General features: G+C 41.4%; 2 protein-coding genes across 5 annotated transcripts; one reads left to right on the plus strand and one right to left on the minus strand.

Annotated features, from left to right (window-relative positions):
- Nucleotides 1-1,222: 1,222 nt before the first annotated feature.
- rnf169 (ring finger protein 169) lies at nucleotides 1,223-9,475 on the minus strand. 4 transcript variants are annotated; one of them, XM_079513501.1, is made up of 8 exons: nucleotides 8,495-9,475; nucleotides 7,486-7,547; nucleotides 6,822-6,922; nucleotides 5,635-5,734; nucleotides 5,177-5,354; nucleotides 4,649-4,890; nucleotides 3,516-4,353; nucleotides 1,223-1,715 (listed from the first exon to the last, which is right to left on the minus strand). In XM_079513501.1, the coding sequence occupies exons 1-7, from the start codon at nucleotides 8,904-8,906 to the stop codon at nucleotides 3,538-3,540; spliced, it is 1,911 nt and encodes a 636-aa protein (XP_079369627.1). In that variant the 5' UTR covers nucleotides 8,907-9,475; the 3' UTR covers nucleotides 1,223-1,715; nucleotides 3,516-3,537. The 4 variants fall into 4 exon arrangements, with proteins under 4 accessions (XP_079369627.1, XP_079369629.1, XP_079369626.1 ...); XM_079513503.1 differs by lacking the exon at nucleotides 1,223-1,715 and having other exon boundaries at nucleotides 1,740-4,353; nucleotides 8,501-9,475; XM_079513500.1 differs by lacking the exon at nucleotides 1,223-1,715 and having other exon boundaries at nucleotides 1,741-4,353; nucleotides 8,495-9,474.
- Nucleotides 9,476-16,386: 6,911 nt separating this feature from the next.
- lipt2 (lipoyl(octanoyl) transferase 2) lies at nucleotides 16,387-23,579 on the plus strand. Its single transcript, XM_079514329.1, has 5 exons — nucleotides 16,387-16,673; nucleotides 17,033-17,120; nucleotides 18,494-18,775; nucleotides 20,092-20,330; nucleotides 22,245-23,579. The coding sequence occupies exons 1-4, from the start codon at nucleotides 16,605-16,607 to the stop codon at nucleotides 20,319-20,321; spliced, it is 669 nt and encodes a 222-aa protein (XP_079370455.1). The 5' UTR covers nucleotides 16,387-16,604; the 3' UTR covers nucleotides 20,322-20,330; nucleotides 22,245-23,579.
- The last annotated feature ends 815 nt before the right edge of the window (nucleotides 23,580-24,394 follow it).

Below are 24,394 nucleotides of genomic sequence, written 5' to 3' on the forward strand. Positions count from 1 at the left end.
TGCTATATAAATAAAGTTTATTATTATTATTATTATTCAGACTTAAAGCAATCACATTTATTTAAGTAAAGGTTACAGTCAGGCATAACATGAGAGGGGGGACACTGGAGGGACAATGGCTGGGGGGACACTGGGGGGGTCACTGGCTGGGGGGACACTGGGGGTCACTGGCTGGGGGGACACTGGGGGGGTCACTGGGGCAAGTGGGGGGACACTGGCTGGTCTCCCCAGCCAGTGTCCCTCAGTGTCCCTGGCCCCAGTGTCCTCCCTGCCAGTGTCCCCCCCAGCCAGTGTCCCACCAGTGACCCCCTAGTGTCCCCCCAACCAGTGACCCCCTAGTGTCCCCCAGTGACCCCGTTACCCCCCCAGTGGGCCCCCAGCCAGTGACCCCCCCAGTGTCCCCCCAGCCAGTGTCTCCCCAGCCAGTGTCCCCCCAGCCAGTGTCCCTGACTCCCTCAGTGTACGCCCCAGCCAGTGTCCCTCAGTGACCCCGCCAGCCAGTGTCCCTCAGTGTCCCCCCAGAAGTTAGGCAGGCTGCAGACAAGACAGACAGACAGATGTCCCCCCAGTGGACCACAGCCATTCAAAAGTGAATGGCATATGATGGATGAAATGCACTCAAAAGTCAAAATGCACCTGCCCTTTTATCTTGATGTGATACTGAAATGTAACAATATGCTGAACTACTTGAAAACCACATTGTAGGAGCCGATTTACAACAGACCATCATATCATGTATGTGCCATATCTAATATCCCCGTCAGTGTGCTTCGTCACCCTCTACAGACATGGAAGAGAGGACATATAAGAACCTGGCCGACAGAGGGCCAGGTGTGGTTGATTGGAGGTTCACAGCTTTTTACGTCTCTTTTTTGTTGCCTCTCTATACCTCCTTCTATTCTAAGTTACAATTTCTATACTCAAAATCTTTTTTTGTTTTCAACGTGGATGGAATAAACACTTTTTGAGTTCAACTTTAACTTTTGGTCTGGACAATCCTCATTTCCCTTTTTTGGTCATGTTTGCTGCACAAAGCCAGTCAGTGAAAAAAGGTACTCTCAATCAACCACAAGGACAAAAGGTCACTACACACATTATTCTAAAAGTAGTGACAAGTCATGAAAGTTTTACTTTTGTTGATTGTACTTTTGATACTTAAATACATCTTAATACCATACTTTCACTTTTGATATTATCCAATTGTGATTGTACAGAGGGTGATCTGCTTCCATAGGACTGTCACAAATATTACATAATCACTGAATCTCAATTATTTGAGATAATTGCAATTATCATTGCATCATTGTCATAATCATGTCCACGCTGAAAATTCTTCATATATTTTCAAGTGGAAATAACCGATCTACAAATTCAGCTCTTCTTTTGTGTAACGTCAACAGTGGTCCAACTCTGTGTTGTGGAGCCACGCCCGCATCTCTGGTCCCAGGTCGAAGAGGCTGGCCTCCGAGGGTGGTCTGTATAAGGGGCAGGTGGTGATTCAGCTTATAGATTGTCTATTCCCACTACAGAATTTAAAAAAATAGTGTCACCAAAGTTACCACCTCTGAGGAAAGCCTGGTATTCGTTCCAAACTGGCCCGTATGAACACCGTCTAGGCGGGCCACGGATACGAAAAACAAAAAAAAAGTGTGGTTCCGGCTTGCTGGTCCTGGCGGGGACCCTCCTGGGGGTCCCGACCCACAGGTTGAAAACCCCTGCATAAAGGACAACAAGAATGACATCACATCCACATATCCTTTGAATTGAACAGCATGCCTTTAAAAAAAATACATTTCATATATATTCAACGTTTTAATATAAATATACAAAAAATGATCAAAATATATGAGAAAATATACTGTTGACAATGAAATATATTTTCACAATATATTTTAGATAGATTTTGACCGTTTTTGATCCATACCCCCCCGCCCCCCAACTGCATAAAACCAAAACCAATATGAACTTTTAATATTATAAGTGGCCATAAGTTATATGGCCACAATTATATGAACCAATTATATGAACCACAATCAAATGTACCTCCAGGCTCCAGTGTCCAAAAATATATTTTCAAATAGATTTAAATTTGTTTGTTTCGAATGTGATGAATGTGAAATCTATAGTTATTTCTAGGGGAAATAAAAGGAATGAAAGGTGATCATGTTACACTTAAGTCTTAAATATAGGAGTAATTATGGAACCAATTAACCACTATATATTTTTTGTACGTGTCACGGCGGCCACAGCCAAAATAGCCGCACGACAGTTGATCTAATGAATTAGGTCAGCAATTTTCAGTTTCTGAAAATGATTGATTGTTTGAGCATTTTCACTTACAATTACACACCTAAAAATAGGGATGTGAGGTTGGATGATGTTAACCACTTAAATCTCAGTATCCATATTAGCTGATCTACAAGCTCACAAACTTTTGGCGAAAAGATTGTGTCGACAGAAAAAAGTGGTCCAAGTATGGGTCTCGAGCTAAAAGGTTTGGGAACCACTGTTTTAGAGGGTTTAAGTGGTTTGACAATAATGTCCAAAAACTCTCATCAGTGCATACAGTATGTGCTTATTAATTATTATTAATTAGAGAAATACAAATGAAATGAAACATGATCCATCATTCTTTCCCCTCCCAGCCTTCAGTGGAACAGTCTGTAGTTTGTTACATGTTCATGATCTAAGCACTAATAGAAGTAGGATGGTCCATTGTCCATTTTTGGTTTGATTTGAAGTCACTCTTAACTATAGAAAAAAAATTAAAGGTGTAAAAAAGGAGTGTAAGTGATTATTATTTTTTGTTTAAATGATTGTTAAATAGAGGGTATGCGTATGCATAAAGTGAATGGCAAATCGAGTGGCAAATTGAGTGGCAAAGCGACAGGCAAAGTGAGTTTAACATTGTTTAATACAATCAGATAGGACTTTTCTGTTTGGATGTATGGGCTGTCAAGGCCAGAAAGTAGTTTTTTGCCACTGCATAACTTCCGGGTTTCATGATGATGTCACACGCATACCCTCTATAGCTCTATATTCTGAGTTTGTTCAGTAGCAGGGGTCCCCTTTGTCTCTCCAGATCTTTAGTAAACAGGAAAATAGATTTTCAGATTGGGATACCAATTTCATCCAATCAGGAGAGAGAACTCACACAGGCTACAACAAGATAAATAGGAAGTAATGACACAAAAAAGTTCACAGACAAGTGAAGCTGACAGATGATATTTGTGGGGCCTGAAAATGTTTGTTGTTTCTTATTAAAGAACTGGAGACAGGGACACCCCTGCTACGAAACAAACACCCTAGCAATGATTACTATTGAAATAGAGCTTTAACTTTTTAACAAAAACCTTTTGTTTTAACAGAAATATATTAATGCCACCCCCTAATGATTATAAACCTACATTTTCCAGCAGTATGCCTCAGTGAAGCAGGTTAAGTTTTCACTGGGTTGTCTATAATTGCAACATAAATGTAAAACTGTTTATTTGGCGGAATGCTCCTTTTAACACCTTTTAACAACTGTCTCTCTCCTCATGAATGTTGTTTGGCAATTCGTCTCGACCTCCTCCGGTTCTGCTTGGACGACCACGACCTCAGGAAGTACTTGTCGGGGACGGGGTCGTCCCGCTCCAGATCAAAATGTCTCTGGAGCCTCAGGGCCAGCGCTCCGTCCTGGAGGCAGCGCTCCTCTTCGTCACAGTGCTCCTCCTCCTCCTCCTCCTCCACGATCTCCTGACTTCCTCGCCTGACCTCCGACCCCGGCGCTCCCTCCTCCAAGTGTCTGCTCTTGTGGCTCCTCTTCCGGCCTCTCCTGGAGGAGCGACCACCACCGTCCGAAGATACCTTCCTGTGTGGGTCTTTCAGCGATTCCGTTTTACCGGACCGGACCGAGCGGGAGTTCCTGTCGCTCGGTGGTGAAAACGTCTGTTTTTTACAGAGCGGAGTTTCTGTACGCGAGCTGGGTGCTGCTGCTGACCCCGTCTGGTGGGGGTCCAGACTGCCACTGAGGCGACGCGCCGGGACAAAAACCCGTACCAGCTGTTTCTGCCGGCTGGCTGTGTCTGTCTCCTCCGTCTGCTGGAAGAGCGCCCTCCTGTGGATGGTGAAAATGGTGTCTCTGTCTCCCGACCCCTTCATGGCGTCGACCCTGATGCGCCCTTTGACCTCATCCACGGTACCGCAGCCACCCTGCTCTGCGCCTGCGTCGTCCGTGGGCCAAACCGTGGCTTCTCTGTCCACGGCTGGGCTGGTCAGGGTCGCCTTGGAGGCCACCACAAAGGACGGGTCTCGGTTACGGTTGCGGTCCAACTCAATCTGTCGCCACTTCTGCAGCAGGGCTGGTCCCACCTCCAGGGATGAAAGCAAAAACAAAAGAGGAAAATATCACAGCTGAAAACTTTTGTTAGACCACGTCAAGGGATGTCAATTATTGAGGAAGAAACAGGTCTATTATAGCGCCACAAGGAGGCCTCAATAACCTCCACGACCTGTGCTCCGAGGAGCACTTCTTCTAGTTTTTTGGTTAATTCTATCAGGCCTAGCTTGTAGTATAAATCATCCTTTTGTAGAAAGTCAAGAGTTAGCCAAGAGAAGTCGTGTCGAGTCACGACTGAGTGAGAACTTCTGTGCTACTGTACGTTACCTCATAGCTGGTGGCCGTGTTGGCACTCTGGAGACCGTGGGTCAGGTTCCGGGGCGTGGACTTGACGATGGAGGGCTGCAGCAGGCGGCCGTCAGGCAGGCGCTTGGGGGGCGTGCACGGAGACGACACAATGGGCTTGAAGTGGTTGAGCTCCTCCGAGATACTGTCGCTGCTGCTCTCTGGACTGGCCGAGCGCTCACGCTGCTGCTGCTGGGGCTGCAGCGTGGCGCTCCAACATAGGGCTGTCACCATTACAAATTTAAGTTGACGATTAATTGTCACATGAATAATTGCGATTAACGATTTAATTGTGGGGTTTTTTTTGGAACATTGGAACATTCTGAATAGAATTTAAAATTCTGTTAGACTTTTAGGCTTCGTAATCACATTTCTGCTATTTTTGGAAAAACAATTTGAAACGTATGGACATTTTTCAACATGGTAACGATTGACGATTATGCAAGAATAATTTAGATTATGTCAAATAATTGCGATTAGACGATTATGTAATAATTGTGACAGGCCTACTCGAACCCCGGGGCTGCTGGGAGGACGTGGCGGGGCACGCCGAGGGCGGTGACGTCATCAGTGTGCTCCAGGCAACGGGTCTTCTGTCGGTGGCAACGGGCGCGGAGAGAGAGCGACGACCCAGGCTGTTCTCAGATGACAGCAGGATGCCGGCCGTGTCGCTGTGACTGACGCATATCTGCGAACACACAACACACACACACACACACACACACACACACACACACAGTTGTTTACTGTTACTTTGTGGTTACTACTTTGCTTAGCTTGTGTGACGAGTAGTGTTGTATTTCAAGTCAATAAGTGGCATACAGAGACACACACACATGGGGAGAGATGTGTGTGTGTGTGTGTGTGTGTGTGTGTGTGTGTCAGGGCCGCTTACAATGAGAAACTAACAATATTACTGGCATATTAAGGCTTTATAAACAAGCAGAATGGAACGTGTCATTTCTTACCTTATCCAAGCTGGACAGATGAGAAACGAGACGCACTTTCCCTTTGCCTTCTACCGAGTCTGTACAGCTCTGGCTCCTCTGGACTGTCCTCTGGGACACACTGAGGAGGAAAACAAACACACCACAACCCAAAGGTCACAGATAAAGATAGAGAAGACTTTATTATCCATTACAATTTACAATGTTGGCATTTAGCAGATGCTCTTAATCCATAGCGACTGACAGTAACAAGATAAACACAAGGCAATACGTCAAATGCATAGACATAGTAATCTAGGGTCATAGGTAAACCAAGAACCTATCACTCTACAGCAGCGGTTTTCAATCTATGGGTCGCGAGCCCAGGGAAGGTGTTGTTGAGGTCGCACATTTGCATTGGCAACCAAGAAATGAAGAATTTTTCTTTTGAATCAAAAATGGTCAAAACAAATGAAAATCTACACAATTTAAATTTTGGTCGACGCAACCAACGTGAAGAGGATGGCCACTTGACAACTCATACACACACAGCTCCACCTCCAACACCGACCAAGAACAAGCAGCAACGACAACACACACAAGCCCTTCCTTGCAGAGGCTGAGGCACACAAACTGATTTGCTGTTCATAAATGATTTACCAAACTTAGGAATTGTGTTCAATATGAGCGGGTGGTACAAATACAGGTCCATTTGGTTCCATCTGTATCCTCGTAGAGTTAAATTTAGATTACTTTGTAACATTACAGAGCATGCTCACAGACAGACAACGAGACCAGTTAGTTACTAACATCTGCCACGTTAAAGAAAACGCCACGGTCTGTGGCGTTAACTATATAACAATCATTCAGCACAATGAGTCTCTTACTCCTATGCCCAAAGACAGGCAGTGTTGCAAAAATAAAGCATAGACTATAGAATGGTATAATTCCATTCCAAACTTTGTGCCAAAGTTTTTGCTACACCGACACCTATCCTAGGACATAAGATCACGCTGCAGCAAGCATGTTGTGAGCTTGTAGATCTGTTAATTTTGTCATGTCCGGTACACATTATGCTGAAATCACGCAGCCCATTTTATTAACTAAATCAATAGCCCAAAACAATGCAAATCCAAATATTTTCCAGGGCTGGATATTTTTTTATTTCATGATTTCTGTGGGAACCCTGAAAAGGGATCACACAGGATGACACAGGAGAGGAGACATACTCTTTGGCGGATTTGGCGTTTCTTCTGATGAAGGCAGAAACCATCCTTGTCTTCTTCCCCACAGGCTCTTCGTTTTCAGAATCTGACAACACACCACCACTCTGCGCCACACACACATACACACACACACACACACACACACACACACACACACACACACACACACACACACACACACACACACACACACACACACACACACACACACACACACACACACACACACACACACACACACACACACACACACACACACACACACACACACACGACAATAGTAATGAATAGGTCATTAACTCATAAATGAGAGAAAAGTTAAAAGAAAAAAGGGTTACACTTTTGGGGGAAAAAATTGAGAAAAGGTTTTGAATTGAATTGAATTTTTTAACACAAATCTCTTCTAGGGGGTCCCTGGAACAAAACATTTTCAGATCAGGGTCCGTGGCCAAATACTCATCAATCATTTTGGTGGTCCTTTGCACAACAAGTTTGAGAACTACTGGTTTGGAAGGGATTCGTAAAATCGGCCCAGGTCTTTATTGGATAAGGATGTTGTTGTATGACAATGACATATCCTGTATGAAGTGGTTTGTTGAAGTGGTTTGTTGCAGATGGGATGTGGGATGAAGAACCTTCATGCGTGTTAAGACAGAGTGATTCTCACCTTGTGTTGTTCACACTGAAGCTCAGTGGGCTTGGAGATCTGAGACGGCCATAGGAACATGTCTGAGCAAAACACAAGACTAATGTTACACAATCTGTCTGTCTGATCTATACAGCTACTATGCTCTTAGAATACATATAGTTACTAATATAAGAATCACATACAGAGACCACTAAAGCTGTCTGTCTGTCCATCTGTCAGTCTTACAACCCTGTCTCTGTCTTACAGGGATAAACACTGTCCGTCAGATACAACTGTTTCAAATCTGAGAACTGTACTAAACCTTACTTTATTATGACATTCAAAAACATTCAAGACATTCAAATCAGCTGTCCTGTGTCATCAGCACAGCTGGATCCATTCATCTCAACATCTACTCACCCCTTACTGCAATATCCTTATGTATATTATATCCACATTATGTAGGTGTCCTCAATCACTCACTTCCTCAGTAATGATTACCCCCCCAACACACATACAGAATTAGAGAGAGAGAGAGAGAGAGAGAGAGAGAGAACATGTCTGAACATGTCAGGTTTAAACTAGAAAATAGTAGTAACGTGCGATGTCAACAAGTGACAATATTGTGGGCGCAGAGCGCCACCTAGTGGCACAAAGTGAACCTAAGCGTAGACCTGGAGTTTAATTGTGGACCCCCGTTCCACCATTTAAAAACAACACACACACTCACACACCAGAACTGTTCGAAAGCTAACCAGGCTTTCCACCTCGGATTCTAAAGCAGGTTTTGTAACTCATTAGCCCTGAAACATGAGCGTCATGTGAAGTTGAACCATGGCTATGAACAGTCTAGACTATAGTCTAAACAGGCCTGTTTATTTCAAGACTTGAAGTCAGTTTGTAAAAACATAAAAGTACAATATCTATATTAATATAACATTTCATTAATTTCTCTATTGAAATAAACAATATAATTATTGTTATTTATTTATTTATTTTCCGCCGTTGTAAACATCCACAAAGCGCACAAACGGAAATCAAAGCAAACCTCTACCGGTGTCTGCCTCTCTCCGCTCTGGGCAGCTTCTCCTCCGCCGCTCGGTGTCCCCGCCGGCCGGACCCGGGGCCTCTCCTCCTCGTCTGAGGAGGGGAGCCCAGCCCGATGCCGAGCCCCGGAGCCGGGACAGGGACAGGGGACAACAGCAACAACAACAACACCGGGGCCCGGCGCTGTCCGGCGGGGCCCCGCCGGGGCCCGCCCGCTGGAGACACCGCGGACAGGAAGAGGAGCAGCGGTCGCAACTGCCACCACCACCGGACCCTGCGCTCCGATCCTCTGCTGGAGGCTCCTCCGAGCAGGCCGCCGGGGCCCTGGTTCTCCTCCTCCGGTCCTCCTCCGGCGGAGACACCGGCTGCGAGCGCGGGGTAGAGCCGGGTCTGAGCGGCTCGGGAGCGGACATGGCGTCGCTGTGTTTGGGTCTCTGTTTATCAGTCAGATGAACCCGCCGCCAGTCGCCATCTTTTCTCTATACTCTCTGAATTTGAAAACATCAAGCCCCGCCCGGTCACTGCAGCGGCTTCCATCGCCGCCCCGCCCCGCTGCGGGGTGTCGGCAGGCCCGGTGGAGTTGAAACCAGCGCACCTCGTGGACAATTCGTTGGAAACTAAGTGATGAGGTGCGCTCGGTTGAAGAAGCTCACATCTGGACTGGGCGGTGCTGCACGCTACCGCTACGAAATACTTTATGGTTCAATAACATGATGATTAAACCTTAGTTTATTATAGCTCTGTATCAAACTCGATCTCAAATGAGAAATAATTATTCCAATACCCGTCAGTTCTGGCAATTTGGCTGTATACAATCAAGATAGCTGTGAGTTTATAATTATATACATTTGTGAGTAAAAGTAGGTAGGCCTATGACTTGATTGATTGATTGATTGATTGATTGATTGATTTATTAACAGTTTGCAGAATTACAGTACATTTCAAGTACAACTCAATACAAAGACTGTTAACAGTGAGTGGACGACACCATAAAGCATTACAATTGTTTACAATAGGGCCCACCATTTTCAATTCATCAAAACATTCAGAGACGTACGAATATACACAACTATATATCAAAAGGAAATCATCATAGGAGGTAAAAAAGGAAAAGAAACATATACAATGAGGGGGAACAGGGGTGGGTGGGGGATTCAGATTTTACGGGTGATAATATTGTGATAATATTGTCACCCACTCTAACCAAGAAGCCATTTGCCTTGCTGAGATTACTATTTGATCCAAATAGAATGGATTCAGTTTTTCCCAGGTGTAAAGATAGTTTGTTATGTGACTGATAGTGACTGATATGTGCATCATGAGTTGAATATGCTATTCATTTGTAATGAATATATATCACAGTTAACAGTTTTTGTATTGAGCTGTACTTGAAATGTACTGTAATTCTGCAAAATGTTAATAAATCAATCATTCAATCAATCAATCAAAAAGATAGTAAGTAGGCCTATGAGTAGTGGAATTGGAAACCTCATATGTACCAGTGAGCTGTGGTGTAACTTCCACAAGGAAGCATACTAGGGCCTTTACTGTTCCTAATGCAAACGACATGACATCAGCTCGTGACTGCAAATTGTTCCTGTTCGCAGATGACTCGGCACTGCTGGTCTCGGACAGGAACAAACAAGCATGTTGAAAAGTGCCCTCAGCTCTGAACTCGGTAGAATCTGCACCTGGCTCGATCGCTGATAACAAACTATCTTTACACCTGGGAAAAACTGAATCCATTCTCTTCGGATCAAATAATAATCTCAGCAAGGCAGATGGCTTCTTTGTTAGAGTGGGTGACAATATTATCACACGAAAAGATGAAATTACCTACCTAGGTTCCATCCTGGAGGCAAATCTTTCCGGTGATAAAATGGCCACCAACGTAATCAAAAAAGCCAACCAAAGAACAAGATTCCTATACAGGAGCTCCTCACTGGTCAACAAAAACACCCTGAATACCCTTACAGGAGCCCTCGTACAAGGTTTCTTCGACTATGCATGCACCTCTTGGTACCACACTACCATAGCACCTCAAAGGCCCTTAAAACAAGGCTCCAGACTTCCCAAAACAAACTGGTCAGGCTACTACTTGGCCTCACTCCCCGAACCCACCTCACCCCTGCCCACTTTGATAGGCTGGAATGGCTTAGGGTTGACGACAGAGTACAGCATCTTGTAATGGATCTGGTCCACAAGATTCGATACACCACCAAGATACCCATGTACCTGTCTAAATACTTCCTTAATGTCAACGAAGTACACACCCATAACACCAGAGGGAGTTCAACAAACCATGTGCAACCCAGATTCGGCACAAACAAAGGACTAAATTATTTTCGATCCTATGCCACCAAAATGCGGAACGCCCTACCAACAGTCATTAAAACATGGGAATCCCTTGACTCCTTCAAATGCGCTCTCAAAGGGCACATATGGACGGCTGCAATTCGAAACTGGCCCCCGTAAAATCTGATTTCCCCCACCCACCCCTTTTTACCCTCACTATATGTTTTTTTTCCCTTTTTACTATGATGATTTCCTGTTTTTGGCTATATAGAAGTGTATATTTGTACGTCTCTAATTGTTATGATGAATTGAACATGGTGGACTCTAGCTCTAGTCCATAGCTCTAATGCCGTTGCATGGACCAGAGCTAGGTGGACCCTATTGTAAACAAGTGTAATGCTTTATGGTTTTATTCTCCAATCTGTTAATAAATCTATCAATCAATCAATCAATCAATCAATCAATCAATCAAAACCTCATATTACCGGTACTTTTCAGAATTCAAACACAGAACAACACATCAGTTGCAACAGTTGTTTATTGTGTATCAGTTTGTCTGCAACACATCAGTTGCAACAGTTGTTTATTGTGTATCAGTTTGTCTTCAAAACAACAGTGCACAGACAGACAGACAGACAGACAGACAGACAGACAGACAGACAGATTAGAGAGGCAGAGGTGGATCAACTTGAGGACACAGTCTCACAGAATGTGAGGGACACAGCATCTGCAGGAGAGATAAAACATTTATAGAATATTAACTGGGAAAATCAACTGCATTGGGTTAAAATATTATTTGCTGATGATGTGTGACTTGTCACAATACAAATACAACTTGTTGTTGTTGTTCTTGTTGTTATTATTATTATATTGTGACTATTCACAATAAATATAGTCAAACAAAAGTACAACTCATATATGTGTCTTACCGTCACAAGTGACTGCGTGATTATGTTATATATTTTTGATTTCCATTAGCTACTTTGATCAAAAAGTACAAAAGAAAATATACAATTTCCAATAGGCCTAAATATGTAAAAAATATGTGCAAACAGCAGTGAACAAAATGCGGTCAACAATAAAGATAATCTCCCATCTCACCCTACCCCAACGGTCAAACCAGCTTTCATGTGAGCACTTGAGGACCATTATATAGTAGGCCTACATCACATTATTTGATATTATGCTGTGGTATAAAGCATTGATTCTCAACCTTTTCAGGCCCTGACCTCCCAAAATAATCATATTTGAACTGGAGACGCCTATAACCTTACAAGCACTTGAAATTGTAGGCATTACATTTAGTTTGACTCATTAGTTTGGCATTGTGAGTATGTAGATCAGTATTTTCACAATTTTTGCCTCATTCTTAGTTAATATTCGACAATTTGGCCAATGTTTTTATAGTATAGAATAGACTGTTCATTACTTTTGACTTTTTATTTTATTTAGTATTTTAGCGGTATATAATACATTTTCATTTAAAACAAGTTAAAAGTGCTTAAGTCGCATCTTTAGAAATTTGCATGTTGGTTTGTTTACTGTTGAGTGAGAAAACAATGTTGCACATTGAGCTAATCAACTGGTATAAAGCACTGCTTCTCAACATTGGGTCTGGGGACCCCCGGGGGACCCTTTTGGCTTTTGGGTCTGTAACTCTGAGAGTAGATTGGGGTTCCTGCGATAACGGTGGTATCAAATGGGGGGTCCGTGCATGGCATGCCCTATTGTATATCAAACTGGGGGTCCTTGAAATGAAAACAGAATAAATGATATAAACATACACATATGATTTGAGGCAGCCAAAGGGTCCGAACTGAAGCTCAAGGGGGAGGCATATGTCTCGACACAGACCGTTGTTGTAGTTGACACATCCCCATGGAAACGGTGTGAGGACAGCCGCCATGCCCACATCACCTGCACACAATTTGCAATTACAATTTAGGCATTTAGCAGATGCTCTTAATCCAGAGCGATTTATAAAGACAAGGTAATACAAGAAATGCATAGAAATAGAAAACTATGATCAAAGGTAAACCAAGAACCTATCATCAGACTAAATCAGTATAATATAATAAAAAAAAGAAAGAAAATCAGTACATTGAAACTATATAAACCATAGGATGTTAGGTCAGCAAATTAACCAGTCATCTCAAAATTACATGTTAGCCTTTGCATCAGCCTGCAAGGTTGTCAAGACTAGGGCAAGTGCAAGTGCAGGCTGGAGGAGCCTGAAGAGGAGTGTACGGATTACAGAACACAAACAGGAACACACTGATTTGATTGGATTTAAATGTGACAAGTGAATGTTGCTGTTTTGGAAACATTTATTTTTGAGAGGTCACATATCTAAAATTTGTGAATGGATTTCAAATTGAATTTCAAACACATTATTTTTTTTTTCATATAAGCAAGGAGGCAACTTTATTTATACAGCACCTTTCATATTCCAATAGGCAAAGTGCATTTAAGAAAAACAACAAATACAATCAGTGTGCAACAGTGCACTTTAAAAAGGGATGTACTGTACTGGCCCTTTGTGTGTGTATTGGGTAAATATTTCTTATTAAGCCCTATATTTTATACTTTGGCTATTATATGTAATGGCATACAAGCTTGTATAGGTCTGGTCTGCTATTGTGAAAACATTCCGAAAAAAAAGAAAACATTTGAAGAAATGAAAGATTTTGAACCTTTTTGAAAATAATTGGAAAAACAATACTGTTGAAGTTGTAGATCTAACATATTGGGACACAAGGTGATGGTGAAAGGGAAATGTGGACGAGTGAACAGGATGAACACAACATGAAACCACAAAGCAGCACAATACAGTTACACAAACCCTCTCCGATCTAACAGCAAAAACATGATCATATGATGAAATGTGGAATTCACACTCATCTACTCTTGACGTCTCGAAATTATTAAAAACATATTTTGTCTGAAAGAAAGAAAAACATACTGTAACTCCATAATCAAGTTACTGTACTATAGTCCCAGGCCACCGGCCTGGGGGTCCGGGCACCCCAGGCTGCAATGCCAGTCTGACAGCGTGTTGCGGATTCAAATCCTGATCCCGACAACCTTTGCTGCGTGTCACTCCCCTTCTCTCTCCCAATTTCCTGTCAGTCTACATGGCCTATCAATAAAGGCCTAAGAAAGCCCAAAAACAAATCTTTAAAAAAGTTACTGTACTATGAACTGCTAAAAATCTACAAAGACTAAGACGAAAACGGGAACTGACAAGTTGATTGAATTAACTTACAGGCGATGGCAAAGCCAGCCAGCAGCATCCAGACAAAGGTTTCATATTTCATGATGAGTTCTACTGTAGCTGTTGAAAGGCAGTCAGATCTTTGTAGAACAGAGTCCCATGGAGTAGTGGCTCCGAGCCAGCAACAGTTTAACTCAATAAAGAAGTCATGCGAGTTAATGGCAGAACTTGTGATTCAAATCAAAGTTAAAAGAGAAAGAGGACCCACAGAGAGGGCTGACGTGGGGGTTATGTGATTATCCACTGTCCATATACTGCATAGTCCTGCACTTCACTCATACACTAAGACCAGAGAGAGGGACGGACAGACAGGCAGACAGACAGACAGACAGACAGACAGACAGACAGACAGACAGACAGACAGACAGACAGACAGACAGACAGACAGACAGACAGACAGACAGACAGACAGACAGTGGTTGTACTGGTCAGCTCCCAGTGACCAACAGTAGAAGACTGTGGTTGTACTGGTCAGCTCCCAGGGACCAACAGTAGAAGACTGTGGTTAACTTGTACTGGTCAGCTCCCAGTGGCCCAACAATATAATGGTCCATGCTGCTCCCATTAAGTGAATGGGAGCAGAAAAGAAGCACTTTTCTAATTCTGTTCAATAAGCAGCGGTGGAAAAAGTAGGCCTACTCAATTGTTTTAGTTGAAAAAGTAGAAAGTACTGACTATGCAGAATGTCCCATTACAAGTTTTCAAATGTATACAAATATGTTTTTAAATAGCAGATCTAGTAGCTTGTAGTCAGCTATTTTCAATGAAAAGTAGGGCTGAAGTGGTTTTGTAATAACTATCTAATTGTAAGTAACTATAGTTTCAAATAAATGTTGTGGAGTAAATGTACAATATTTGCCACTGAGATCATGAATTCGTAGTGGAGTAGAGTAGAAGTAAAAGTATTGGAAATTGGAAATACTCAAGTAAAGTACAAATACCTCAAAATTGTAGTTAAGTACAGTACTTAGTTACTTTTAACCACTGCTAATAGGGCATACATAGCAATTATTTCACGGTATATAAAGCTAAACAGGGCGTAATACTGTGACTTACATTCTGTGAACTGTCACATGTTGCTTTGAATGTCTAACTGATAAGAACACACATACTGTGTGTATGTGGTCAACAGAACCAGTAAGCCAACTAATTGTTGTTGTCGGGCAGAAACCTCTTATCTCCAACTTTTTGTGTTTTTTCATAAAGTAGCAGATCCACTATGGAAGCATAAAGCTGCCAAAATTCAAATGTTATGGCAAATACGAAAAGTAAATTGAAATAAGAGAAATGCCTTTTCATTTTCAGGTCATTAACGCATTTCTTGAGACAAAAATAAATCTAAAATGCAATAGCATTTACATTAAATCTACAGATGTGCTCATTCTATGACACAATTAAAATGATGAATAAAAGATCAATTGATTTTCAATTTTCAAAAATGCCCCACTAATTAGTGGACAAAATTCAACCAGGTGTGCTGATTCTGTGACATAATGAAAAAGCAAAAGCAATTTACATTGCATTTTCATTTTCAAATTGGCATGTGTACGCTTTGAAAATGAAAATGCAATGTGATTTGCCTTTGGTTTTTCCTTTGGTCATAGAATGAGCACACTTGGAGATGAAGCAAAAGCAAATCACAATGCATTTTCATTTTTTAATTGGCGTACGATTTTAAAATGAAAATGCAATGTGATTTTATGGACCAGGGGAGTCTGAGGAGATATTTGACTTTTGAGGCCATCAGGCTGAGGCTCTGAGCCACTCTGCTACACATAGTACTGTAATATGTTATTAATGTTTCAATGAATTACCGGTAAGTAAGAAGGGTTTAAATCCTCTTAGCAGACCTGTGCTTTTTCTGCAAACTGTTAACACAAGTATTCAATCAACACAATAATGCACAAACATATTTTAAGTTGAACAGAGTGATTATGCTCTTTCAAAATATATTTTTATTTTACATAGTCATATACCACGTAAAATGTATCATTTTGCGTATTAAATACAAATACATTTGTAACTGTAGGCATATTTTGATACCAACAGGACTTTTTTGTTTGTTTGTTTTTACTTAATTATATAGCCTATTTTCTACATTGTGGAAAATATGTTCTTCCACCACTGGATGGCAGTAATAAACTGAACTCTTTCTTTTATTGTCGAAGAAGAAACTCGGCAAGACACATGAAGATGCCATTGCCCAGAGGGACTATGCAGCGCTGTGATTGGTTAGTTGGTAGTAGTCACGGAAACAGAGGACCACTCTCGACCACTCTGCATGGAGTGTATGATCATGACGCTTTATCCGTACCTCTGGACTATGGTATGTTGACGCGAGGTTACGCCTTGAACGGACGAGCTGAAAGTTGTGCAGTTGAGTTGATCGGTTGAATATCAACCAAAGTTTAATTCATTTAAACCTCCCGTGTTGAGAGCGTGCATTTTTCGATTAGTATATGTAAAATATTTCTGGTGCTGATGAAGCACTAGAAACTAACCAGCTAACCAGCAGGCTAATAAACAGTAGTGGTTAGTAAGCATGCAGAAAGGTAGGGGGATTGTGGAGGTGGTCAACCTCGGTCTGAAGTCCTACTCCAGTGCTCTACAGGTAGGACTGCCTCCTTGCAACTAATGGTTCTTAGAGATTTTGGTCATTTTTTTAGAGAATTTTCTATCTATTACTTTTTGGTTTTAATAATAATAATAATAATAATTTGTGTGTGTGTGTGTATTGGCCCTATATCAAGGAATCGACAGATAATCTCCCAAATCGATCAGTCTGTGTATTGTATACTACAGTATAGAATACCTTTACAAAAAAATACAGAACATAACCGATCAACAAAAAATCTCACGATTTATTGATTTTTGCAGTTTTGATTTTTTAAAAGGGTAGCCTATTATTTTATTCATTATCGATTAAATTGATCGACGATTACCTGTTCTACCCCTACATACATACTGCAGGTCCAGCAGTCCTACATCAGACAGCATCTGGATGGAGGAGGGAAGAATGTGCTGCTGCTATGTGAACATCCTCCGGTTTACACCACAGGTAAACTCATCAAACTACAAGTAACAGGCCTATGTGTTAGTTTGGAGTTGCTCAAACAACATATCTCTCTGTTTTTACTAGTCGTAACCTCTTCACCGAAAACTGGACTATGAATAGGCCCTCACTCTCACTATTACTGATATTCTTGTCTTTGTTGTTTATTATTGCTGCTAGCCTGCTACAATGTTGAGGAACCATAAACTAAGAAATTTGAACCAATATTTTGGTTAAGTCCCAATGTCCCATATAAACAAACTACAAAGTGACCAAAACGGCTGAAAATTGATGGATTGACATTTTTATTTCACAGTAAGTAGAATGGGTACATTTCAAACGAAAGCACAAGCAAATACAAAAACTGCTACTTTGTGGACGAAACCATGAAAAGCACAAGCACAATTCTATGAAAAAACAGGAAATCATCATATAAAGAAAGTAAAAAAGGAAAAAACATGTACAGTATGGCAAAAAAGGTGTGGGTGGGTGGGGGACTCTGATTTTTATTTCAGGCCAGGGGCCAGTTTCGAATTGCAGCCGTCCGTAGGTGCTCTTTGAGAGCGGTTTTGAAGGAGTCAAGGGATTCACATTCACATATCTTAATGGCTGTTGGTAGGGCATTCCACATTTTAGTGGCATAGGAGCGAAATGCATTTAATCCCCTGTTTGAGCCAAATCTGGGTTGCACATGGTTTGTTGAACTCCCTCTGGTGATCTTTGTAGACTGGGGTCCCCCAGGGCTCTATACTAGGTCAGCTATTATCCCTCTACTACACTGATGAAATACAACATTCAAAGCGCTGTGAGCTTGTAGATCTGCTATTTTTGCTGAATGTTGTTTTGCTGAATTTCCCTGAATTGTTTTCATGTTCTTTTTAGTAGTAGATCTGCATATTACTCCCCAAAATAACACTGAGATGCAGTTTTGTTCAGTGGTGGAAGGCTTTACTGTACGTGAAGAGATTAGAAAGTCAAGCTCTGTTTGAAATTTAGTCAATTTGGTTTTTACCGGCTTTCTTTTTAAGCTTTTCCTATTATATATTTTTAAATGCAAAGCATTTATTTTAGTAGCTTCTTTTTAATCTGTTTTTAAAGCTGCAATCCATAACTTCTTTAGTGAATAAAGCATTATTTTAACTAATAACTTTAGATCCTGTGTTCAGGTGAGACACCTACTGGTTGACAAGAGGTATTGCATAAAACTCTACTTCCCAAAATATAGCTCAACAGTAAACATTTTGGCACTTGTGCAGGGTTCCTGGTTAAGAAAATGAAAGTTATGGGCTGCAACTTTAATGCAAAGCATTTGAGCTGCATGCATGATTTGTAACAAAGGTGCCAGAACAAAGAATGTTATCTTATCATTATTATTATAGGTCTGAGACAGGCTCCATACCCTCCCCAAGAGGAACAGAGACTAATAAAACTTGGTGCCGAATATGTGCGTACCAGCCGCGGTGGTCTCATAACATTCCATGGGCCGGGCCAGTTGGTGTGCTACCCCATCTTGAACTTGGCCTGTTTTAAGAAGAGCGTGCGCTGGTACGTGTGTGAACTGGAGAGAACGGTCATACGACTCTGCAGGAAGCTCGACATCGAGGCTTCAACGTCCCCACACACCGGAGTCTGGGTCGGAGACAACAAGATATGTGCTATAGGTACTGATGGTTCCTTTAATATCCATGTGCTATATGTACTCTAACAACGGTTCATTTGAGATGCACGATATAGAAATTTTGTTCAGATACGTCAGATATGTCTATAATATGGCTTTTATATGTCTTGTCAAATGTCTTGTGTTAATGCCACTCAGGGTGGTTTATAGACTATAGTCTAACATTTCAAAAAAGTACAACAAATTCTAAAAATCGAAACAAAATTAATAAATATTTCCATATATCTCAGAAATGTCAAAAATAGTTGATCTACAATCTCACTACACATTGTGACGGTTTGTGGTCTTATACCAACTTCAATCTCACACTTCAGTGTTTAATTTTCCATCCCCATATAAAACAAAGACAATTATAGTTATTAGTTGGGAACCTTTAGTATTTTACGGTCCGACGGTTTCATCATCATCATCAATAATTCAACTCACGACCATGTTCACATGGTATGGAACACAGATTCAGTATTTTTTTGTTATCATACAACAGTTATACAACAAAGTAAGTGGGTTATACTTACAGTGACTTAGGTTTTGTGGTAATTCTGAGGTGTTAACGGCGGATTTGAGAAACGGAAGCTGCAAAAGCTAGATTGAAAACGCAGAGGTAAAGTGAGTGACGTCAGAGCCAGTGGTGTCATGCTCGTAGAACGCAGTACCACGTCGTGGTACCAGTAATTTTTTTACATGCACGCGGAGGGACGGAACGGAACGGTGTATGTGTGTGCAGCCTTCCTTTCCAAGACGCACAAACTCGACAAAGTACCCAGTGGTCTAGGTTTACTGGCACCCCCCTCCACTCTCCCCTATTTTCACGCCGTGTCAAGTACCGTGCCGAATCAAATGGATACTACTTTGCATAACGACAGGACAGCTTTAACTGTTTATACCTGAGCGCACGGTAAGCATGCACACTTACAGCAGTAGGCTATGGCTCCAGTAGGCTACTACTGCTGTATGGTGTTCTGCACACAAGAATAATGCCTCCTCCAGAACAGATTAATTCGTCCAAAGCAAACTTTTTGTTTTGCTAGTGTGCTGTAAAGATGTTTGTTCGACTATTTTAAGTCTACTTTTGTGTTTGTGTCTAAAACTCTCATACACTATTTAACAATAGGCTTAGGCTATATCAGCTGTTCTGTGTGTTCTGTGTTCTGCGATGCGCACATGCACGCACATGCATGCGCGTGCACACGCGTGCAGTGCACGCATACAAAAAATGTGAACTTCCGCCTGTCTCATTTGTAATATAATAAGATGTGTTGTGTTGTGTTGTGTTGTGTTGTGTTGTGTTGTGTTTTGCAGGGATCCATTGTGGGCGGTACATCACATCTCATGGCATAGCTCTGAACTGTAGCACTGACCTGACCTGGTTCCAGCACATTGTGCCATGTGGGATCCAGGGCAAAGGAGTTACGTCTCTCAGCGCTGAGCTGGGAAGGACCGTGACTCCTGCTGAGGGCACCCCCTACCTGCTGGAGGCCTTCGGAGAACAATTTGACTGTGAGATACTGGAGCAAGAAAAGGAACACTAGTGGACACTAGTAAGTTCACAAAGTTTATTTCCATTTAAAAACGTTACATAGAACATCAAGAATACTTTCAAGACTACACTAGTGCTATTAACCCATTTTGGGCGGGAACCCCTTTTGGTGTTTTCAACATTATGTTATAATTTAGCTATTTTTGAAAAATCGTGAAAATATTTATTTCAGAAAACTGGAGGATTTAGAAGATTTTTTTTTAATTTCGAGGTCAGGCCTAAATGGGTTAAGCTATTAATTGTGCATCTGCTTATTTCTAGACCATTTAGGAACAGAGTTGCCCATGCTTTCAAATAAATTTTAATATCTCCTCATTTTTAAATAAAGTACCTTGATTTTTATCCACCCTCTCCTCATTTTTAAACATTTTTGAGTGCTCGGATCGCCGCCTTTTCTCTAGTATTCCAGTCCCACTGATCTTTGAAGCACCAGTCTACTTTACTTTTAAATTTTTATTGCACCTCCATCGAGCACCTGGATGATTCTCTCTTTGTCGCTCTACATTTGAATATGATTAATAGTAGATACTGGCTAATTAGACCTGAGGCTGATTCTACATAGCCTCAGGGATACATTACTTTTTTTTAACTTAAATTTGTATTTACATTTCAGTAAACCAAAGGACAATCACACGATAAGCACATACACAGAAAGCAAAAAATTGAAAATGAAATGTAAAAAGTAAAGACAATAATAATAATGAAAAACAACGAAAGAACAATTGTATTGAGTAGGGCGTTATATCACCTGGATACTAATGAATTACCACTTACCAGTACATTTGTTTTTTTCAAACCCCTGCTAAACCCCTACTGTAAATCTATCTTATGTTGCCCCCTTGTGGTCACTATATGACATGCATACTTGCTGTGTGCAAGCCCAAATAGGCCTATCTCACAGCCCGCTTTCCACGCCCACTTCCGGTAAATAGTGGTGTCTTTAACATGAGCATTTACACGTTTTTTTCTCTGGAGAATCTAAGTACATTTTCTAATGTAAAAATGTGACAGACCAATATTATTATGAAGCAAACAAGATGGTAAATCAGGTCGAACAGATAGAACAAACCTTACCTTGAGAAAACAAAAGTTGTAGACTTCTTAAATGACCTCTGTTAACATGTAGCGTCTATGGAGTGACGTCACGCTATCACCACTAACCCCGAAAGGGGGCGTATTTAGGGGGGCGGGGAAATTCTGTGAGATAGGCTTATTGACCTTGGTCCAGTAAAATGTCCATTTCATCCAGTTCCTTACATATTGCTCTGCCCTTAGCCTAAGAGAGAAGGTCAAGTTTTCGATAGTGTCTATCTCGACTCTCGTTGACTACTGTAATACAATCTTCCTTGGTAGGTGTTGTGACCTGTAACCATTTCCGAGTGATGGCTTTCTTACAAGCTACCAATCTGATTTTATACAAATATAAATAACGGATCATGAGTTGGACAGGAATTCTCCCCAGATATTTCCGGGTAGCCCGCCCCATAGGGATACCGGAGGCTATAACCAACCAGGCTGGTTGGTTATAGCCTGGTTCCAGACGAATCTGGTTGGCTCGTCACCATTTCAGCCGTTATGTCCTCCCACAATTGAGAGGGGCCAGACTCTGCCTGGGGCAATATGCATTGCAATATGGCAGATGAAGGCTGGCTATGCGTGCCTAGATTCTACAAATGTCTTCTAAATTAGTTCTCACACTTTCAAGATTTTTCAAAAATAGCAGATGTACAAGCTTGCTGCGCGACACAAAGTGACACGCTTTGAGCTTGTATATCTGCTATTTATTGAATAGCCAATGCAAAAATCTAAAATGACACAGATGCATTCCCGGTTTTAATGGGTTAATGTAGCCATTTTCAGCTTTTAAAACGTTAATTCATCACATGTATAAACATGAAAATAACCTGTGTTACAGGTAGATGCGGACTAGATGTGGACTAGACAACACCAACTCCTCCCTCCCCATCTTGCATCAGTGTCTGGAGCTCTGCAGTGTTGCAGTCATGTCGCACCTCCTTTCCCTCCTAGGTGTGCCTTTGGCTGCCTCCCACAGTGTCAGATCTCTCGCCACCAGTTCTAGGTGCCTGACACAGTAGCCAGCTTCATCCTTCTGACCTTGTCCGTGACCTGTCGTGAAGGAGGCCTCCTTGTTCGGAGAGATGGGACACTGGACAGACTGGTTCTGGATTGTGGTTGAGACCGTTATTGCATTTATTTGCTCACAGTTGTTGTCTCTGCTGCTGGCAATGGCTCTGGTTATTCCACTTTCCCAATAGCATTGGGATAACAAACAAAAGTCGAGCACTGTACTGCAGTTGCAATGGTTCTGTCCTGCGTGTTGAGTCAATGCCATTACTTTTGTGCATGTTGAATATTCTTCTAAAGTACCAAAGAAGCCACAACCATCACATTTTACAATGACATGCTGTTGGTAGTGGCACCATGTTGGTACAACCCAGCTTTTCAGTCAGAGTGGTCAGTGTGTGCTCTGAGTGCTCCCAGGCCAGAGCACAGCACTCAGAATTTTAGAATGGAGAGTCGACGGCACTCCCAACACAGGGTTAGAGAGATACCACTGTCGAGTTGTCCTTGAGTAAGGCGCTATGGTCTCTCTCTCTCTCTCGCTCTCTCTCTCTCTCTCTCTCTCTGCCATGCACAGACTATGTTGTTTCAGCATTGACATTGCAATGTACACATGTTCAGTAGTGATATTGCAATGTAGCTAAGGCAAAACTGGGCCAGTCATCATTCTTGATCGAAAATGTTCGAAAACTTCTTGATCGAAAATGAACCAAGAAAAGTCAATAACCAAGAAAACTGAATTTCCAGTCAGGATTCAGGAATAAAACCAGTGGTGACGATTGTGACAAGGTTTTGAACATTGTGTTTAAATTCCAAACAGCCTGTCTTTTCCAGTCTCGCTATGGTGTCTCTGTATAAGAGAGTGAGTCAAACAAACAGCCTACCTCTGAATGTCACAATTCACAAGTTGACAAGGAAGTGGTCAGTGTATTTTTTATTTGACAAAAACAGGATGTGAACTTTGTGATTTAACTTAAGTTTTTGCTGCCAAACAGATTTATTGATGTACTGTATGATTGAAAGCACACTTTTCAATCTTAGTTTTTTCCTCTTTGTATATCAAATGAACAAAGACATTTAGCCTATCTCATCCATTTATCTTGGGTGAGGGGCTGATGAAAAAGACAGTTAATGTGTATTTATTCAATTAAAGTGTGATCAAGACAAATACTGCTTTCTCGTCTTTGTTGTAGACGTTATGTTATCAGCCTTAACCCATATGCCGGCCTTTGATTGGACAACGGTGAATGCCTGGTTGATAATGTTTATGTATAATGTACATGCAGCATAACGTGTACTGATATGTATGCAGATTATGAACCAATATATACATTTACTATTTAGAACAATTTAGGCATTTATCAGAAACACACCTAAAGTGTACAAAATTGGGGCATTTTAATTTTTAAATGTTTAAGAACCACTTCAGTGGAGCATCACTTATTATGTTTAAATATTTTAAAACTAAACTGTCAGTTACACAGCTTTGACCAGTGATGATGGAAACCATCAGCAGACTAGTAGAATGATGAGGCCATGTTAAACCCTGTACTAGTAACATTTATTATGAGGAGTTTTTTGTTTGCATTAAATTCAAGCCTGAATAATGACATTTAGACTAGAGAACTCACATACTAGTGTGTTTATTCTGTTAAATGTATCGTTCTAGAAAGCTCCCTGATAAAGCAGAATAAAAAACGTTTTTGTGTTTTTATTTTTTGTGTTTTAATTTTATTTTTTAAAACAACGCTCCCTAGTGGTACGTTCGGGCTAGTGGTTAATGTGATATATTATTATAGCGTCACGTCAACAATTAAGAAAAAACACAGAATTTCCGGTCTTGGTTTAAAAAAATAAAACACATTTCGACAAAGTGTATGTGCCATGTTGTTAAGGAAAACGCGACACCGCATGTAGCTGTCTTATGTTTTATTGTGGCCCGTATTAAGACGCCAGGTTGAAAGTAATCACAGAAAAAAATAG

This window comes from Electrona antarctica (genome assembly GCF_951216825.1).
Source record: "Electrona antarctica genome assembly, chromosome: 11".
Taxonomy (NCBI): domain Eukaryota; kingdom Metazoa; phylum Chordata; class Actinopteri; order Myctophiformes; family Myctophidae; genus Electrona; species Electrona antarctica.